General features: G+C 37.4%; 1 protein-coding gene and 1 long non-coding RNA gene across 4 annotated transcripts in view; one reads left to right on the plus strand and one right to left on the minus strand.

Moving 5' to 3' along the window:
- Positions 1-309: 309 nt before the first annotated feature.
- Positions 310-1,174, minus strand: LOC138859016 (uncharacterized). Its single transcript, XR_011398050.1, has 2 exons — positions 751-1,174; positions 310-691 (listed from the first exon to the last, which is right to left on the minus strand). It is a non-coding gene; the product is annotated as an uncharacterized lncRNA (long non-coding RNA).
- A 6-nt stretch (positions 1,175-1,180) lies between these two features.
- LOC106623228 (ER membrane protein complex subunit 2) overlaps positions 1,181-18,081 on the plus strand; it is a 91,498-nt gene continuing 74,597 nt past the window's right edge. For all 3 annotated transcript variants that reach the window (XM_070113136.1, XM_014242664.3, XM_014242665.3), the window contains exons 1-2: positions 1,181-1,364; positions 1,448-1,856. In XM_070113136.1, coding sequence (XP_069969237.1) covers positions 1,331-1,364; positions 1,448-1,856 — 443 coding nt within the window. In that variant the 5' untranslated portion in view covers positions 1,181-1,330. The remainder of the gene's footprint in view (positions 1,365-1,447; positions 1,857-18,081) is intronic.

Consider the following 18,081-nt stretch of genomic DNA (forward strand, 5'->3'; position numbering starts at 1 on the left):
AGATTTACTATATTGGAATTAGAAATAAAGATAAGTGTGTAGCCATTAAATTGGGACTTTTATTTAACAATCCAGTGATCGAACTCAAGAGTGAGTTACAGGTAGACGATTTATCGAGCAATCCGTAACAATGTGTTATAAAAGTGAGAGGAATTGTTTAAAAAACATCTAGTGGGCAAAATTACGATTCTTTTGGCGCCACGATCCGATGACACCGACCCATTTTTTATAACAAAATATGTGGCTACACTGATATTTGTCATGAATGTACACACAAAAATTTCTTGAAACTATGAGTGAACAAAGCAATTTAAAATGTATATTTGTTTTCTTAAAAAATGCACAATAAATCTATATTTTGAATATATTTCAATGTATACAATGTAATTAAAAATATATGAGTTGTAAAATTTGTGGAAAATGTTTTAAATATAGTGTAATGCATGCATTACTTTAACAAATTCGCAAATATTTCGCCAACTATAACCCTCACATCGCGGCGATAAAAGAATCACAATCATTCCATCTAGTGATTATTTTTTATATTATTGTTTTTTGAAGCGCGTCCGAAGGCCGCTAGTGCAGAGAAGAGTTCATCGCGAAAGAACTATGAATACCATGGTTTTGGACTGACCAGGGTTATTTTTTTGAAGCGCGACCGAAGTCCGCTAACGCTGAAAGGAGTTCCACGCTAAATAATATTTTACGTATTTTTTTTTATTAAATAATATCTATATATATAAAAATTACATGTCACGTTTTCTCCGGGGTTAACCGCTAAACTACTGAAGTTGAGTAAAATTTAGCACACTATGTCCATTTTGGTCCAAATTAAAAATATAGTATAGATTATATTTCATTTATGTTCTTGATAATCAAAAATAGTTTGAAGATGCCGTTGTCATGGAAACGGTTTAAAATGTTTGAAAATTTTGCACGAAATTAATAATATAATGGATTGATATATTTATATTTTGATATCAATCCTGAATATAACGAAATATTCGTATTCCCCACAAGTGCATGTCAATTATTTTTAAAACTCTGTGATCAGCTGTTTTAACTTGCCACTCGACTTGAATGAGAAAATTGATGTACAAGTTTGAAAATTGAGAGTAGGGTAGTAGAAAAGTGTGAGTGTATTGCAATTGAAAGCAATTTCTTGATCGTGTAACGTCTAGGAAAACCCAAACATTCCAAAACACGTTTATGTGCGCCATCTTTTGGTAACATAGCCTCCTCTTGCGGAGATTGTTTGAGTCTAATAAATTTGGTGTTTAATCAATAATTATTACTCCGAACTAAATTTTTCTTGAATTTTAAAATCACAATGGCGTACAATTTTAAGGAAATAAGTTGGACAGGTGTGGGAAATTTTTTGAAAAAATTAATTATGAAATTTTATTTTTCCAATCCAATACCATACATTAATCTAAAATTTTTATAGATGTTCGTGACCAATTTCGGAAGTGGCGTGAGGACAATGAGCGTCGGAGTGATGAAGTAATACAACTATGGGAAGCGCTTTTGGAAAGTCGTGTGCAAAAAACTGGCAACGAGATGCATCTCATATTGGAGCAAGTGCTAATTGCAGCTTTTGACACTTCTCGGTTGGATATTGCGGGGAAATGCATTGAAACACTTAGCATAGAATTTCCGGAAAGCATGAGAGTTATGAAATTTGAAGCTATGCGTTTAGAAGCTTTGCAAATGTATGATGAGGCGACTGATTTGCTAGATGAAATTATTGTCAAAGATGAAACAAACGCTGCACCCCGTAAGCGCAAAATAGCTATTTTAAAAGCAAGGGGAATGAGATCCGAAGCTATTAAAGATTTAAATGAATATTTAAAAACGTAAGTGTACGCTATCAGGGTAATTAATATAAATTTATTTATTTATATTAGACAATTTGGGAAAACTTTAGTATGCCGTCCTAGGCTTTCGGGGTATGGGCGGATAGAGGAGATCCTCCAGATCAAGAATAAATATAGATATAACCGCGGATAACTTATAGTTTTCGAGATGGGAAAACTTTAGTATACCGTTTAAAGTTGAAAATTTCAACTATTTAAGGTATGCATTTTTCCGATTTCAAATGAATTATACACTTATATTTTTCACTGTTATATCCACTAACACTTTACTGATTCGTTTATACACATTTATTTTGCATTATATAGTGCAAAAATAGTTAATTCAATATTTAAGTTATTGTTAAATTCTATTAATTCTGACAATAACAAAAGGGTTGCAAAATGTCAAATAACCAGTGTTACCTTCTAGACATATTTTGTAAATGAACTGAAAGAAATGAAAACAGATAATACCCCAAAAACAGGAATCCAAACCTAGAAAAATAAACTATTAGAGAACTTTGATGTTAAGGATTATGTTATACCCTCTATGACAATGTTGTTTTTTCTTGTAGAACTTTTTTTGCGTTGGTTGTTGTTGTTGTTATAACGATTATCTAATCCCCGTTTGGGTGATAAATTCTAGATTCGTTGTCGTCGAGGTCATCTAACGGAAGGCCCAGGAAACGAGCTGTTTCGACGGGGTCGGACCATAGGGAAAGGGGTGTTAGATGAGTGGGGTTTGTAGGGCATGCAAAGAGGTGGTTAGTGTCATGCGGAGACTCATTGCATGCAGGACATGTGTTTAGTATGTCGGGGTCTATTCTGGATAGGTAGGAGTTTAACCTGCTACAGTATCCAGAACGAAGTTGCGCGAGGGTCACTCTAGATTCGCGAGGCAACTCGAGCTCTGTGTCTGCAATGGGTGGTGGTTTGACTCTTATTACGCCATTCACTGAAAGGGAGTCGGTGAAGGTGTTAATGGCTCCACTGTGAATGGCGGTCAGTGCTTGTCTGAAGTTAGTTGCGTCCGAAGTCTGGTCGACGTGCTGTCTGATGTCGTCGACGTAGTCAAGGAAGGACCTCTTGATGTTCCTAGGAGGCTGCTCCGCTGCAAGCAGGCGTCTGCAGGGGTGGTTTCTGCGAAAACATCCCAGCAAAAACTGCTTGGAGAGGAGCTCATTATGTTCCTTAACCGGAAGCATACGGGCCTCACTGTGTAGGTGTTCGATTGGGGACATCAAGAGGCACCCCGTGATAGTCCGGAGTGCAGTGTTCTGACAAGTCTGGAGCTTCTTATTCTGCGTGTCACTACATCCAGGCGACCATATTGCGGCTGCATAATTGAGGACCGGCCGGCCGATTGCCTTGTATGTTGCCAACAACGTTTCTTTGTCCTTTCCCCATGAGCTGCCGGCAAGCGACTTGAGGATTTTGTTGCGGCTCTGTACTTTGGCAGTTATCGCGGTCGTGTGAGGAGTGAAAGAGCACAGACTGTCCAAAGTGACGCCTAAAATTTTAGGGTTATTTACTGTCGGAATTTTTGTGCCATCGACTGAAATGTTCAGGTCCAGTCTGTACTCCTTCGTCCAATTGGTGAAGATGGTCGCTGTGGATTTAGTGGGGGAGAGTGTTAAGTTCCTTGCAGAAAAGAAGCGAGAAAGATCGGAGAGGTAGCCGTTTACTTTTGAACACATGCCATCGATTCCATTGCCCGACGTCAATATCGTACAGTCATCTGCGTACGAGGTCATTGAAATTCCCGCTGGTGGCTGGGGGAGTTTCGAAATGTAGAAATTAAACAGTAGCGGGGAGAGGACACCGCCCTGCGGAACCCCCTGTTTAATTTTTCTGAGTTTGGAGTTTTGACCTCGAAATAGTACGGATGAGTGTCGACCGCTCAGGTAGTTCATGGTCCACCGCTTCAACCCTGGAGGGAGCGTTGATTGTTCCAGGTCCTCAAGTAGCGTTGCGTGATTGACTGTGTCAAAAGCTTTTGACAAGTCCAACGCTACGAGGATCGTCCTCTCGCAGGGTGGCTTCTGGTTCAGGCCATGAACTATCTGGGCGTTTATGACGCTAAGTGCTGTGGTGGTACTGTGCACTTTACGGAAACCATGCTGATGGTCTGCTAGGCTCAGGTGGTGGGTGAATGACGGGAGTAACAAGGCCTCAAGTGTCTTCACTACTGGGGAAAGGAGAGTTATCGGGCGATAAGACTCCCCTTTGTTGGCGGGTTTCCCAGGTTTCAGTAGTGGGACCACTCTTCCGACTTTCCACACATCGGGTATTTGAAGAGTGGATATCGACAGGTTGAGGACCTTGGTGAGGTAGTTTACTCCCGTTGGGCCTAGATGTTTTAACATCAGCATGTTTATTCCGTCAGGGCCGATGGATTTGGATGATTTCGCCTTTTTGATGACATTCTGAACCTCCTCATCGGTGAAAGTAAGTGGTGCGCAGTCTTTTGGCATTTTGCGCAACCGTCGGGTAACACATCGTTTGGCCTTGTCGGTCGAAGGGTGCAGTATAAACTGCCGGCTAAAGTAGCTCGCGCACTTCTTCGGGTCCGAGGAGGCATGGCCATCGAATTGGATTTCAACCCGATCGTCATGTTTCCTCGGATTTGACAGGGCCTTGACAGTAGTCCAAAGCTTACTCACACCGGTGGAGAGGTTGCAGGACTTCAGGTGCTCTATCCATTTTGTCCGCTTATGATGGTTTACCATTTGCCGAATCGTCAGATTGGGAGTTGTGCTGTCTTTGTGAGCTCCTAAGGACCGTGGACGTCCTATTTTGGCCACTCGACTGGAGTGGCAGCGCAGTGCGCGAACATGGTGCAGGTTGCACGGCCGTTGAGGCAAATGTCGCATTATTGCGTTGACAGCATGGGGCCACGTAACTCGTGGTCCACTCCCTGTGTGTCTTAAGGCCCGAGCAGGTCTTAAGATGGCTCCATCCATTGCATGTATTGCACCTAACCGAGGTGGAATTTGGATGGAGCCTTTTTGCGCATACGCAGCAGTAGAATACCTCGGGGCCCGGGTTGGACTCGATGCCAGCACGGGTCAGGAGGATACGGAGCAACCCTGCTGCTAGGCGTTGCTCCAGTGACGACAAACTTAATCTAAAACTTACCGATCCAAACAGGGTTAGATCGTCGAAATAACAGCCCTTGGCCGGATAAAATCCGGGTCAATTCCGGTATCGCAGAACCGGCTGTTGTGGGAATTTTTTGCGTTGGTCGCACTGGTCGGTCTAACACCAAGGTGTACCAAAGTTTTTTTTCGCGCAGAACCTCTTTTTGCGTTGGAGGCCTTCGGCCGCGCTTCAAAAAAATAACTGGTCGGTCCAACACCGGGGTGTACCAAGGTCTTTTCGGCTAGAACTTTTCGCGTTTGAATGATTTAAATATTGAAATAAAGCTATTTTTGCATCATATAATATAAAATAAATATCTAAAAATTAATTAGTGAAGTGTTAGTGGATATATTGCGTAAGTGAAAAAATATAAGGGTATAATTCATTCTAAATCGAAAAAATACGGACTTTTAATAGTTGAAATTTTAAACTTTAAACGTAAATATCTCAAAAACTATAAGTTTCTTGCGGCTATATCTATATATATTCTTGATCTGGAGGATCTGCTCTATCCGCCCATACCCGTTTTATCCCCGAAAGTCTGGGACGGTATACTAAAGCCGACCCGACAATTTTACGGATTTGTGATTTGCAACATCTTGAACTATGTGAACACAAATATAACAAGTAAGGAAGGCCTAAGTTCGGGTATAAACGAATATTTTATACTCTTGAAACTTTCAAGAATCAAAGCCCGGGAAATTCCTTCAGGTACTGGCATAAGTTTATAATAAAAATTGTTGCGAAATAATTAAGCATCTATTATTCGATGAAATCGTGAATAAATTATAATCGATTTTGGTATCTTCTTGACTTATATTCAAGGCCATAAACTTAGACATAGTTTTATTGCTATATTTTAATTTGCATCAGCTAAAATTATATAAAAAACACCTTCAAATGAGACATATGTATGTGATATTAACTCGATCGAAGAGGCTAAATTTAATATATTGAGTTGACGAAAACGTCCACTAGAGGATTCATTCATTATATTAGGGATATGAGGTTTAGACCAAGGTATAGACCAATTCAATACAAATTCATCGCTAAACCACATAATTTTTAAGAAAACGTGTCCATTTAATTTCACTATTCACATTTTGACCAGCCTAAACGTTTAAAAGACAGGTGGAAAGACAGAAATCATTTTACCATGTATATTGGCGATAGCGAAAGTTTGCAGGAAGATTGCATTAATTTTGACATTGCTCAGGTATTCGCAAGAACATTTTGAAGCAATTTTATATATACATAAATAATATTCACTGACCGATATATTCGCCATAAAACTTGTTAAATAAATCATTATAAGTAGTATATGTTAGTTGGGGGCAGTATTGACCCGATTTTATCAATTTTTGCCAATACCACATACTACTAACATGCCACAGACTAATAAAATTTTCCCAGGGTTTCATTAAGGTACCTCACATACCATCACCAATCATATGGAGTAAAGTGAGCCGAAAATCCTAGTATTAGTTATTAGGCTAAGTTTTCGCCCAATTTTATACATTTAGACACAAAAATACATTATCATAAAAACAGGTTCTCTAATTTTCATTGAATAACTCACATATTGTCCGATATATGCGGTATAAAGTCACCCGAAAGTATAGAGGGGCTAAGGGAAGTATTGACCCGATTCAACCCATTTGATACATACAGACATACTCTGTATCTCTCTGAATTTTAATTATATATCTCACACATTGACCGATATTTTCAGTAAAACGACAAGTATGTGTTCTGGGGTCCACATATTCGGTACCAGTTTTGGTTCCATTTGGACAGTTTTTTGGTCATAAAGTGGTATGCTATAAAGACATTATTCGTGCAAAGCTTTATACCACTACTTTGCTTGATTTGGATACTAGAAAGTGAGAGAATGAGATGGAATTTAAAATTGTGTTATATGGAGAAAGCGTGTCTGTAGTCCGTTTTCGCACTGTAACATAGCAATGTCAGAAAAATGTTACATATCGAATTTGGTTGAAATCGGTCGAGCAGGTCCCGAGATGTGGGCTTTCCCCTAAAGGTGGGCGGTTCCACGCCCCTGGTAAAATTTTGATGACTGCACGATATTGACGTCGGGCAATGGAATCGATGGCATGTGCTCGAAAATAAACGGCTATCTCTCCGACCTTTCTCGCTTCTTCTCCGCAAGGAGCCTGACACTTCCCCACTAAATCCACAGCGACCATATTTACAAACTGGACGAAAGAGTACAGACTGGATTCAGACATTTCAGTCGATGACATTAAAATTACGACAGTCAATAACACTAAAGTTTTAGGCGTTATACGTGACAGCCTTTGCTTCTTCACTCCTCACACGACCGCGATAACTGACAAAGTACAGAGTCCCAACAAAATCCTTAAATCGCTTGCGGGCAGCTCGGGTATAAACGAATATTTTATACTCTTGAAACTTTCAAGAATCAAAGCCCGGGAAATTCCTCAGGTACTGGCATAAGTTTATAATAAAAATTGTTGCGAAATAATTAAGCATCTATTATTCGATGAAATCGTGAATAAATTATAATCGATTTTGGTATCTTCTTGACTTATATTCAAGGCCATAAACTTAGACATAGTTTTATTGCTATATTTTAATTTGCATCAGCTAAAATTATATAAAAAACACCTTCAAATGAGACATATGTATGTGATATTAACTCGATCGAAGAGGCTAAATTTAATATATTGAGTTGACGAAAACGTCCACTAGAGGATTCATTCATTATATTAGGGATATGAGGTTTAGACCAATTCAATACAAATTCATCGCTAAACCACATAATTTTTAAGAAAACGTGTCCATTTAATTTCACTATTCACATTTTGACCAGCCTAAACGTTTAAAAGACAGGTGGAAAGACAGAAATCATTTTACCATGTATATTGGCGGTAGCGAAAGTTTGCAGGAAGATTGCATTAATTTTGACATTGCTCAGGTATTCGCAAGAACATTTTGAAGTAATTTTATATATACATAAATAATATTCACTGACCGATATATTCGCCATAAAACTTGTTAAATAAATCATTATAAGTAGTATATGTTAGTTGGGGGCAGTATTGACCCGATTTTATCAATTTTTGCCAATACCACATACTACTAACATGCCACAGACTAATAAAATTTTCCCAGGGTTTCATTAAGGTACCTCACATACCATCACCAATCATATGGAGTAAAGTCAGCCGAAAGTCCTTATATTAGTTATTAGGCTAAGTTTTCGCCCAATTTGATACATTTAGACACAAAAATACATTATCATAAAAACAGGTTCTCTAATTTTCATTGAATAACTCACATATTGTCCGATATATGCGGTATAAAGTCACCCGAAAGTATAGAGGGGCTAAGGGAAGTATTGACCCGATTCAACCCATTTGATACATACAGACATACTCTGTATCTCTCTGAATTTTAATTATATATCTCACACATTGACCGATATTTTCAGTAAAACGACAAGTATGTGTTCTGGGGTCCACATATTCGGTACCAGTTTTGGTTCCATTTGGACAGTTTTTTGGTCATAAAGTGGTATGCTATAAAGACATTATTCGTGCAAAGCTTTATACCACTACTTTGCTTGATTTGGATACTAGAAAGTGAGAGAATGAGATGGAATTTAAAATTGTGTTATATGGAGAAAGCGTGTCTGTAGTCCGTTTTCGCACTGTAAAATAGCAATGTCAGAAAAATGTTACGTATCGAATTTGGTTGAAATCGGTCGAGCAGGTCCCGAGATGTGGGCTTTCCCCTAAAGGTGGGCGGTTCCACGCCCCTGGTAAAATTTTGATGACTGCACGATATTGACGTCGGGCAATGGAATCGATGGCATGTGCTCGAAAATAAACGGCTATCTCTCCGACCTTTCTCGCTTCTTCTCCGCAAGGAGCCTGACACTTTCCCACTAAATCCACAGCGACCATATTTACAAACTGGACGAAGGAGTACAGACTGGATTCAGACATTTCAGTCGATGACATTAAAATTACGACAGTCAATAACACTAAAGTTTTAGGCGTTATACGTGACAGCCTGTGCTTCTTCACTCCTCATACGACCGCGATAACTGACAAAGTACAGAGTCCCAACAAAATCCTTAAATCGCTTGCGGGCAGCTCGGGTATAAACGAATATTTTATACTCTTGAAACTTTCAAGAATCAAAGCCCGGGAAATTCCTCAGGTACTGGCATAAGTTTTTAATAAAAATTGTTGCGAAATAATTAAGCATCTATTATTCGATGAAATCGTGAATAAATTATAATCGATTTTGGTATCTTCTTGACTTATATTCAAGGCCATAAACTTAGACATAGTTTTATTGCTATACTTTAATTTGCATCAGCTAAAATTATATAAAAAACACCTTCAAATGAGACATATGTATGTGATATTAACTCGATCGAAGAGGCTAAATTTAATATATTGAGTTGACGAAAACGTCCACTAGAGGATTCATTCATTATATTAGGGATATGAGGTTTAGACCAATTCAATACAAATTCATCGCTAAACCACATAATTTTTAAGAAAACGTGTCCATTTAATTTCACTATTCACATTTTGACCAGCCTAAACGTTTAAAAGACAGGTGGAAAGACAGAAATCATTTTACCATGTATATTGGCGGTAGCGAAAGTTTGCAGGAAGATTGCATTAATTTTGACATTGCTCAGGTATTCGCAAGAACATTTTGAAGCAATTTTATATATACATAAATAATATTCACTGACCGATATATTCGCCATAAAACTTGTTAAATAAATCATTATAAGTAGTATATGTTAGTTGGGGGCAGTATTGACCCGATTTTATCAATTTTTGCCAATACCACATACTACTAACATGCCACAGACTAATAAAATTTTCCCAGGGTTTCATTAAGGTACCTCACATACCATCACCAATCATATGGAGTAAAGTCAGCCGAAAATCCTAGTATTAGTTATTAGGCTAAGTTTTCGCCCAATTTTATACATTTAGACACAAAAATACATTATCATAAAAACAGGTTCTCTAATTTTCATTGAATAACTCACATATTGTCCGATATATGCGGTATAAAGTCACCCGAAAGTATAGAGGGGCTAAGGGAAGTATTGACCCGATTCAACCCATTTGATACATACAGACATACTCTGTATCTCTCTGAATTTTAATTATATATCTCACACATTGACCGATATTTTCAGTAAAACGACATGTATGTGTTCTGGGGTCCACATATTCGGTACCAGTTTTGGTTCCATTTGGACAGTTTTTTGGTCATAAAGTGGTATGCTATAAAGACATTATTCGTGCAAAGCTTTATACCACTACTTTGCTTGATTTGGATACTAGAAAGTGAGAGAATCAGATGGAATTTAAAATTGTGTTATATGGAGAAAGCGTGTTTGTAGTCCGTTTTCGCACTGTAACATAGCAATGTCAGAAAAATGTTACATATCGAATTTGGTTGAAATCGGTCGAGCAGGTCCCGAGATGTGCGGTTCCACGCCCTTGGTAAAATTTTGATGACTGCACGATATTGACGTCGGGCAATGGAATCGATGGCATGTGCTCGAAAATAAACGGCTATCTCTCCGACCTTTCTCGCTTCTTCTCCGCAAGGAGCCTGACACTTCCCCACTAAATCCACAGCGACCATATTTACAAACTGGACGAAGGAGTACAGACTGGATTCAGACATTTCAGTCGATGACATTAAAATTACGACAGTCAATAACACTAAAGTTTTAGGCGTTATACGTGACAGCCTTTGCTTCTTCACTCCTCACACGACCGCGATAACTGACAAAGTACAGAGTCCCAACAAAATCCTTAAATCGCTTGCGGGCAGCTCGGGTATAAACGAATATTTTATACTCTTGAAACTTTCAAGAATCAAAGCCCGGGAAATTCCTCAGGTACTGGCATAAGTTTATAATAAAAATTGTTGCGAAATAATTAAGCATCTATTATTCGATGAAATCGTGAATAAATTATAATCGATTTTGGTATCTTCTTGACTTATATTCAAGGCCATAAACTTAGACATAGTTTTATTGCTATATTTTAATTTGCATCAGCTAAAATTATATAAAAAACACCTTCAAATGAGACATATGTATGTGATATTAACTCGATCGAAGAGGCTAAATTTAATATATTGAGTTGACGAAAACGTCCACTAGAGGATTCATTCATTATATTAGGGATATGAGGTTTAGACCAATTCAATACAAATTCATCGCTAAACCACATAATTTTTAAGAAAACGTGTCCATTTAATTTCACTATTCACATTTTGACCAGCCTAAACGTTTAAAAGACAGGTGGAAAGACAGAAATCATTTTACCATGTATATTGGCGGTAGCGAAAGTTTGCAGGAAGATTGCATTAATTTTGACATTGCTCAGGTATTCGCAAGAACATTTTGAAGTAATTTTATATATACATAAATAATATTCACTGACCGATATATTCGCCATAAAACTTGTTAAATAAATCATTATAAGTAGTATATGTTAGTTGGGGGCAGTATTGACCCGATTTTATCAATTTTTGCCAATACCACATACTACTAACATGCCACAGACTAATAAAATTTTCCCAGGGTTTCATTAAGGTACCTCACATACCATCACCAATCATATGGAGTAAAGTCAGCCGAAAGTCCTTATATTAGTTATTAGGCTAAGTTTTCGCCCAATTTGATACATTTAGACACAAAAATACATTATCATAAAAACAGGTTCTCTAATTTTCATTGAATAACTCACATATTGTCCGATATATGCGGTATAAAGTCACCCGAAAGTATAGAGGGGCTAAGGGAAGTATTGACCCGATTCAACCCATTTGATACATACAGACATACTCTGTATCTCTCTGAATTTTAATTATATATCTCACACATTGACCGATATTTTCAGTAAAACGACAAGTATGTGTTCTGGGGTCCACATATTCGGTACCAGTTTTGGTTCCATTTGGACAGTTTTTTGGTCATAAAGTGGTATGCTATAAAGACATTATTCGTGCAAAGCTTTATACCACTACTTTGCTTGATTTGGATACTAGAAAGTGAGAGAATGAGATGGAATTTAAAATTGTGTTATATGGAGAAAGCGTGTCTGTAGTCCGTTTTCGCACTGTAAAATAGCAATGTCAGAAAAATGTTACGTATCGAATTTGGTTGAAATCGGTCGAGCAGGTCCCGAGATGTGGGCTTTCCCCTAAAGGTGGGCGGTTCCACGCCCCTGGTAAAATTTTGATGACTGCACGATATTGACGTCGGGCAATGGAATCGATGGCATGTGCTCGAAAATAAACGGCTATCTCTCCGACCTTTCTCGCTTCTTCTCCGCAAGGAGCCTGACACTTTCCCACTAAATCCACAGCGACCATATTTACAAACTGGACGAAGGAGTACAGACTGGATTCAGACATTTCAGTCGATGACATTAAAATTACGACAGTCAATAACACTAAAGTTTTAGGCGTTATACGTGACAGCCTGTGCTTCTTCACTCCTCATACGACCGCGATAACTGACAAAGTACAGAGTCCCAACAAAATCCTTAAATCGCTTGCGGGCAGCTCGGGTATAAACGAATATTTTATACTCTTGAAACTTTCAAGAATCAAAGCCCGGGAAATTCCTCAGGTACTGGCATAAGTTTTTAATAAAAATTGTTGCGAAATAATTAAGCATCTATTATTCGATGAAATCGTGAATAAATTATAATCGATTTTGGTATCTTCTTGACTTATATTCAAGGCCATAAACTTAGACATAGTTTTATTGCTATACTTTAATTTGCATCAGCTAAAATTATATAAAAAACACCTTCAAATGAGACATATGTATGTGATATTAACTCGATCGAAGAGGCTAAATTTAATATATTGAGTTGACGAAAACGTCCACTAGAGGATTCATTCATTATATTAGGGATATGAGGTTTAGACCAATTCAATACAAATTCATCGCTAAACCACATAATTTTTAAGAAAACGTGTCCATTTAATTTCACTATTCACATTTTGACCAGCCTAAACGTTTAAAAGACAGGTGGAAAGACAGAAATCATTTTACCATGTATATTGGCGGTAGCGAAAGTTTGCAGGAAGATTGCATTAATTTTGACATTGCTCAGGTATTCGCAAGAACATTTTGAAGCAATTTTATATATACATAAATAATATTCACTGACCGATATATTCGCCATAAAACTTGTTAAATAAATCATTATAAGTAGTATATGTTAGTTGGGGGCAGTATTGACCCGATTTTATCAATTTTTGCCAATACCACATACTACTAACATGCCACAGACTAATAAAATTTTCCCAGGGTTTCATTAAGGTACCTCACATACCATCACCAATCATATGGAGTAAAGTCAGCCGAAAATCCTAGTATTAGTTATTAGGCTAAGTTTTCGCCCAATTTTATACATTTAGACACAAAAATACATTATCATAAAAACAGGTTCTCTAATTTTCATTGAATAACTCACATATTGTCCGATATATGCGGTATAAAGTCACCCGAAAGTATAGAGGGGCTAAGGGAAGTATTGACCCGATTCAACCCATTTGATACATACAGACATACTCTGTATCTCTCTGAATTTTAATTATATATCTCACACATTGACCGATTTTTTCAGTAAAACGACATGTATGTGTTCTGGGGTCCACATATTCGGTACCAGTTTTGGTTCCATTTGGACAGTTTTTTGGTCATAAAGTGGTATGCTATAAAGACATTATTCGTGCAAAGCTTTATACCACTACTTTGCTTGATTTGGATACTAGAAAGTGAGAGAATCAGATGGAATTTAAAATTGTGTTATATGGAGAAAGCGTGTTTGTAGTCCGTTTTCGCACTGTAACATAGCAATGTCAGAAAAATGTTACATATCGAATTTGGTTGAAATCGGTCGAGCAGGTCCCGAGATGTGCGGTTCCACGCCCTTGGTAAAATTTTGATGACTGCACGATATTGACGTCGGGCAATGGAATCGATGGCATGTGCTCGAAAATAAACGGCTATCTCTCCGACCTTTCTCGCTTCTTCTCCGCAAGGAGCCTGACACTTCCCCACTAAATCCACAGCGACCATATTTACAAACTGGACGAAGGAGTACAGACTGGATTCAGACATTTCAGTCGATGACATTAAAATTACGACAGTCAATAACACTAAAGTTTTAGGCGTTATACGTGACAGCCTTTGCTTCTTCACTCCTCACACGACCGCGATAACTGACAAAGTACAGAGTCCCAACAAAATCCTTAAATCGCTTGCGGGCAGCTCGGGTATAAACGAATATTTTATACTCTTGAAACTTTCAAGAATCAAAGCCCGGGAAATTCCTCAGGTACTGGCATAAGTTTATAATAAAAATTGTTGCGAAATAATTAAGCATCTATTATTCGATGAAATCGTGAATAAATTATAATCGATTTTGGTATCTTCTTGACTTATATTCAAGGCCATAAACTTAGACATAGTTTTATTGCTATATTTTAATTTGCATCAGCTAAAATTATATAAAAAACACCTTCAAATGAGACATATGTATGTGATATTAACTCGATCGAAGAGGCTAAATTTAATATATTGAGTTGACGAAAACGTCCACTAGAGGATTCATTCATTATATTAGGGATATGAGGTTTAGACCAATTCAATACAAATTCATCGCTAAACCACATAATTTTTAAGAAAACGTGTCCATTTAATTTCACTATTCACATTTTGACCAGCCTAAACGTTTAAAAGACAGGTGGAAAGACAGAAATCATTTTACCATGTATATTGGCGGTAGCGAAAGTTTGCAGGAAGATTGCATTAATTTTGACATTGCTCAGGTATTCGCAAGAACATTTTGAAGCAATTTTATATATACATAAATAATATTCACTGACCGATATATTCGCCATAAAACTTGTTAAATAAATCATTATAAGTAGTATATGTTAGTTGGGGGCAGTATTGACCCGATTTTATCAATTTTTGCCAATACCACATACTACTAACATGCCACAGACTAATAAAATTTTCCCAGGGTTTCATTAAGGTACCTCACATACCATCACCAATCATATGGAGTAAAGTCAGCCGAAAGTCCTAGTATTAGTTATTAGGCTAAGTTTTCGCCCAATTTTATACATTTAGACACAAAAATACATTATCATAAAAACAGGTTCTCTAATTTTCATTGAATAACTCACATATTGTCCGATATATGCGGTATAAAGTCACCCGAAAGTATAGAGGGGCTAAGGGAAGTATTGACCCGATTCAACCCATTTGATACATACAGACATACTCTGTATCTCTCTGAATTTTAATTATATATCTCACACATTGACCGATATTTTCAGTAAAACGACATGTATGTGTTCTGGGGTCCACATATTCGGTACCAGTTTTGGTTCCATTTGGACAGTTTTTTGGTCATAAAGTGGTATGCTATAAAGACATTATTCGTGCAAAGCTTTATACCACTACTTTGCTTGATTTGGATACTAGAAAGTGAGAGAATCAGATGGAATTTAAAATTGTGTTATATGGAGAAAGCGTGTTTGTAGTCCGTTTTCGCACTGTAACATAGCAATGTCAGAAAAATGTTACGTATCGAATTTGGTTGAAATCGGTCGAGCAGGTCCCGAGATGTGGGCTTTCCCCTAAAGGTGGGCGGTTCCACGCCCCTGGTAAAATTTTGATGACTGCACGATATTGACGTCGGGCAATGGAATCGATGGCATGTGCTCGAAAATAAACGGCTATCTCTCCGACCTTTCTCGCTTCTTCTCCGCAAGGAGCCTGACACTTCCCCACTAAATCCACAGCGACCATATTTACAAACTGGACGAAGGAGTACAGACTGGATTCAGACATTTCAGTCGATGACATTAAAATTACGACAGTCAATAACACTAAAGTTTTAGGCGTTATACGTGACAGCCTTTGCTTCTTCACTCCTCACACGACCGCGATAACTGACAAAGTACAGAGTCCCAACAAAATCCTTAAATCGCTTGCGGGCAGCTCGGGTATAAACGAATATTTTATACTCTTGAAACTTTCAAGAATCAAAGCCCGGGAAATTCCTCAGGTACTGGCATAAGTTTATAATAAAAATTGTTGCGAAATAATTAAGCATCTATTATTCGATGAAATCGTGAATAAATTATAATCGATTTTGGTATCTTCTTGACTTATATTCAAGGCCATAAACTTAGACATGGTTTTATTGCTATATTTTAATTTGCATCAGCTAAAATTATATAAAAAACACCTTCAAATGAGACATATGTATGTGATATTAACTCGATCGAAGAGGCTAAATTTAATATATTGAGTTGACGAAAACGTCCACTAGAGGATTCATTCATTATATTAGGGATATGAGGTTTAGACCAATTCAATACAAATTCATCGCTAAACCACATAATTTTTAAGAAAACGTGTCCATTTAATTTCACTATTCACATTTTGACCAGCCTAAACGTTTAAAAGACAGGTGGAAAGACAGAAATCATTTTACCATGTATATTGGCGGTAGCGAAAGTTTGCAGGAAGATTGCATTAATTTTGACATTGCTCAGGTATTCGCAAGAACATTTTGAAGCAATTTTATATATACATAAATAATATTCACTGACCGATATATTCGCCATAAAACTTGTTAAATAAATCATTATAAGTAGTATATGTTAGTTGGGGGCAGTATTGACCCGATTTTATCAATTTTTGCCAATACCACATACTACTAACATGCCACAGACTAATAAAATTTTCCCAGGGTTTCATTAAGGTACCTCACATACCATCACCAATCATATGGAGTAAAGTCAGCCGAAAGTCCTAGTATTAGTTATTAGGCTAAGTTTTCGCCCAATTTGATACATTTAGACACAAAAATACATTATCATAAAAACAGGTTCTCTAATTTTCATTGAATAACTCACATATTGTCCGATATATGCGGTATAAAGTCACCCGAAAGTATAGAGGGGCTAAGGGAAGTATTGACCCGATTCAACCCATTTGATACATACAGACATACTCTGTATCTCTCTGAATTTTAATTATATATCTCACACATTGACCGATATTTTCAGTAAAACGACAAGTATGTGTTCTGGGGTCCACATATTCGGTACCAGTTTTGGTTCCATTTGGACAGTTTTTTGGTCATAAAGTGGTATGCTATAAAGACATTATTCGTGCAAAGCTTTATACCACTACTTTGCTTGATTTGGATACTAGAAAGTGAGAGAATGAGATGGAATTTAAAATTGTGTTATATGGAGAAAGCGTGTCTGTAGTCCGTTTTCGCACTGTAAAATAGCAATGTCAGAAAAATGTTACGTATCGAATTTGGTTGAAATCGGTCGAGCAGGTCCCGAGATGTGGGCTTTCCCCTAAAGGTGGGCGGTTCCACGCCCCTGGTAAAATTTTGATGACTGCACGATATTGACGTCGGGCAATGGAATCGATGGCATGTGCTCGAAAATAAACGGCTATCTCTCCGACCTTTCTCGCTTCTTCTCCGCAAGGAGCCTGACACTTTCCCACTAAATCCACAGCGACCATATTTACAAACTGGACGAAGGAGTACAGACTGGATTCAGACATTTCAGTCGATGACATTAAAATTACGACAGTCAATAACACTAAAGTTTTAGGCGTTATACGTGACAGCCTGTGCTTCTTCACTCCTCATACGACCGCGATAACTGACAAAGTACAGAGTCCCAACAAAATCCTTAAATCGCTTGCGGGCAGCTCGGGTATAAACGAATATTTTATACTCTTGAAACTTTCAAGAATCAAAGCCCGGGAAATTCCTCAGGTACTGGCATAAGTTTTTAATAAAAATTGTTGCGAAATAATTAAGCATCTATTATTCGATGAAATCGTGAATAAATTATAATCGATTTTGGTATCTTCTTGACTTATATTCAAGGCCATAAACTTAGACATAGTTTTATTGCTATACTTTAATTTGCATCAGCTAAAATTATATAAAAAACACCTTCAAATGAGACATAT

Source organism: Bactrocera oleae, chromosome 2 (genome assembly GCF_042242935.1).
Source record: "Bactrocera oleae isolate idBacOlea1 chromosome 2, idBacOlea1, whole genome shotgun sequence".
Classification (NCBI taxonomy): Eukaryota; Metazoa; Arthropoda; class Insecta; order Diptera; family Tephritidae; genus Bactrocera; species Bactrocera oleae.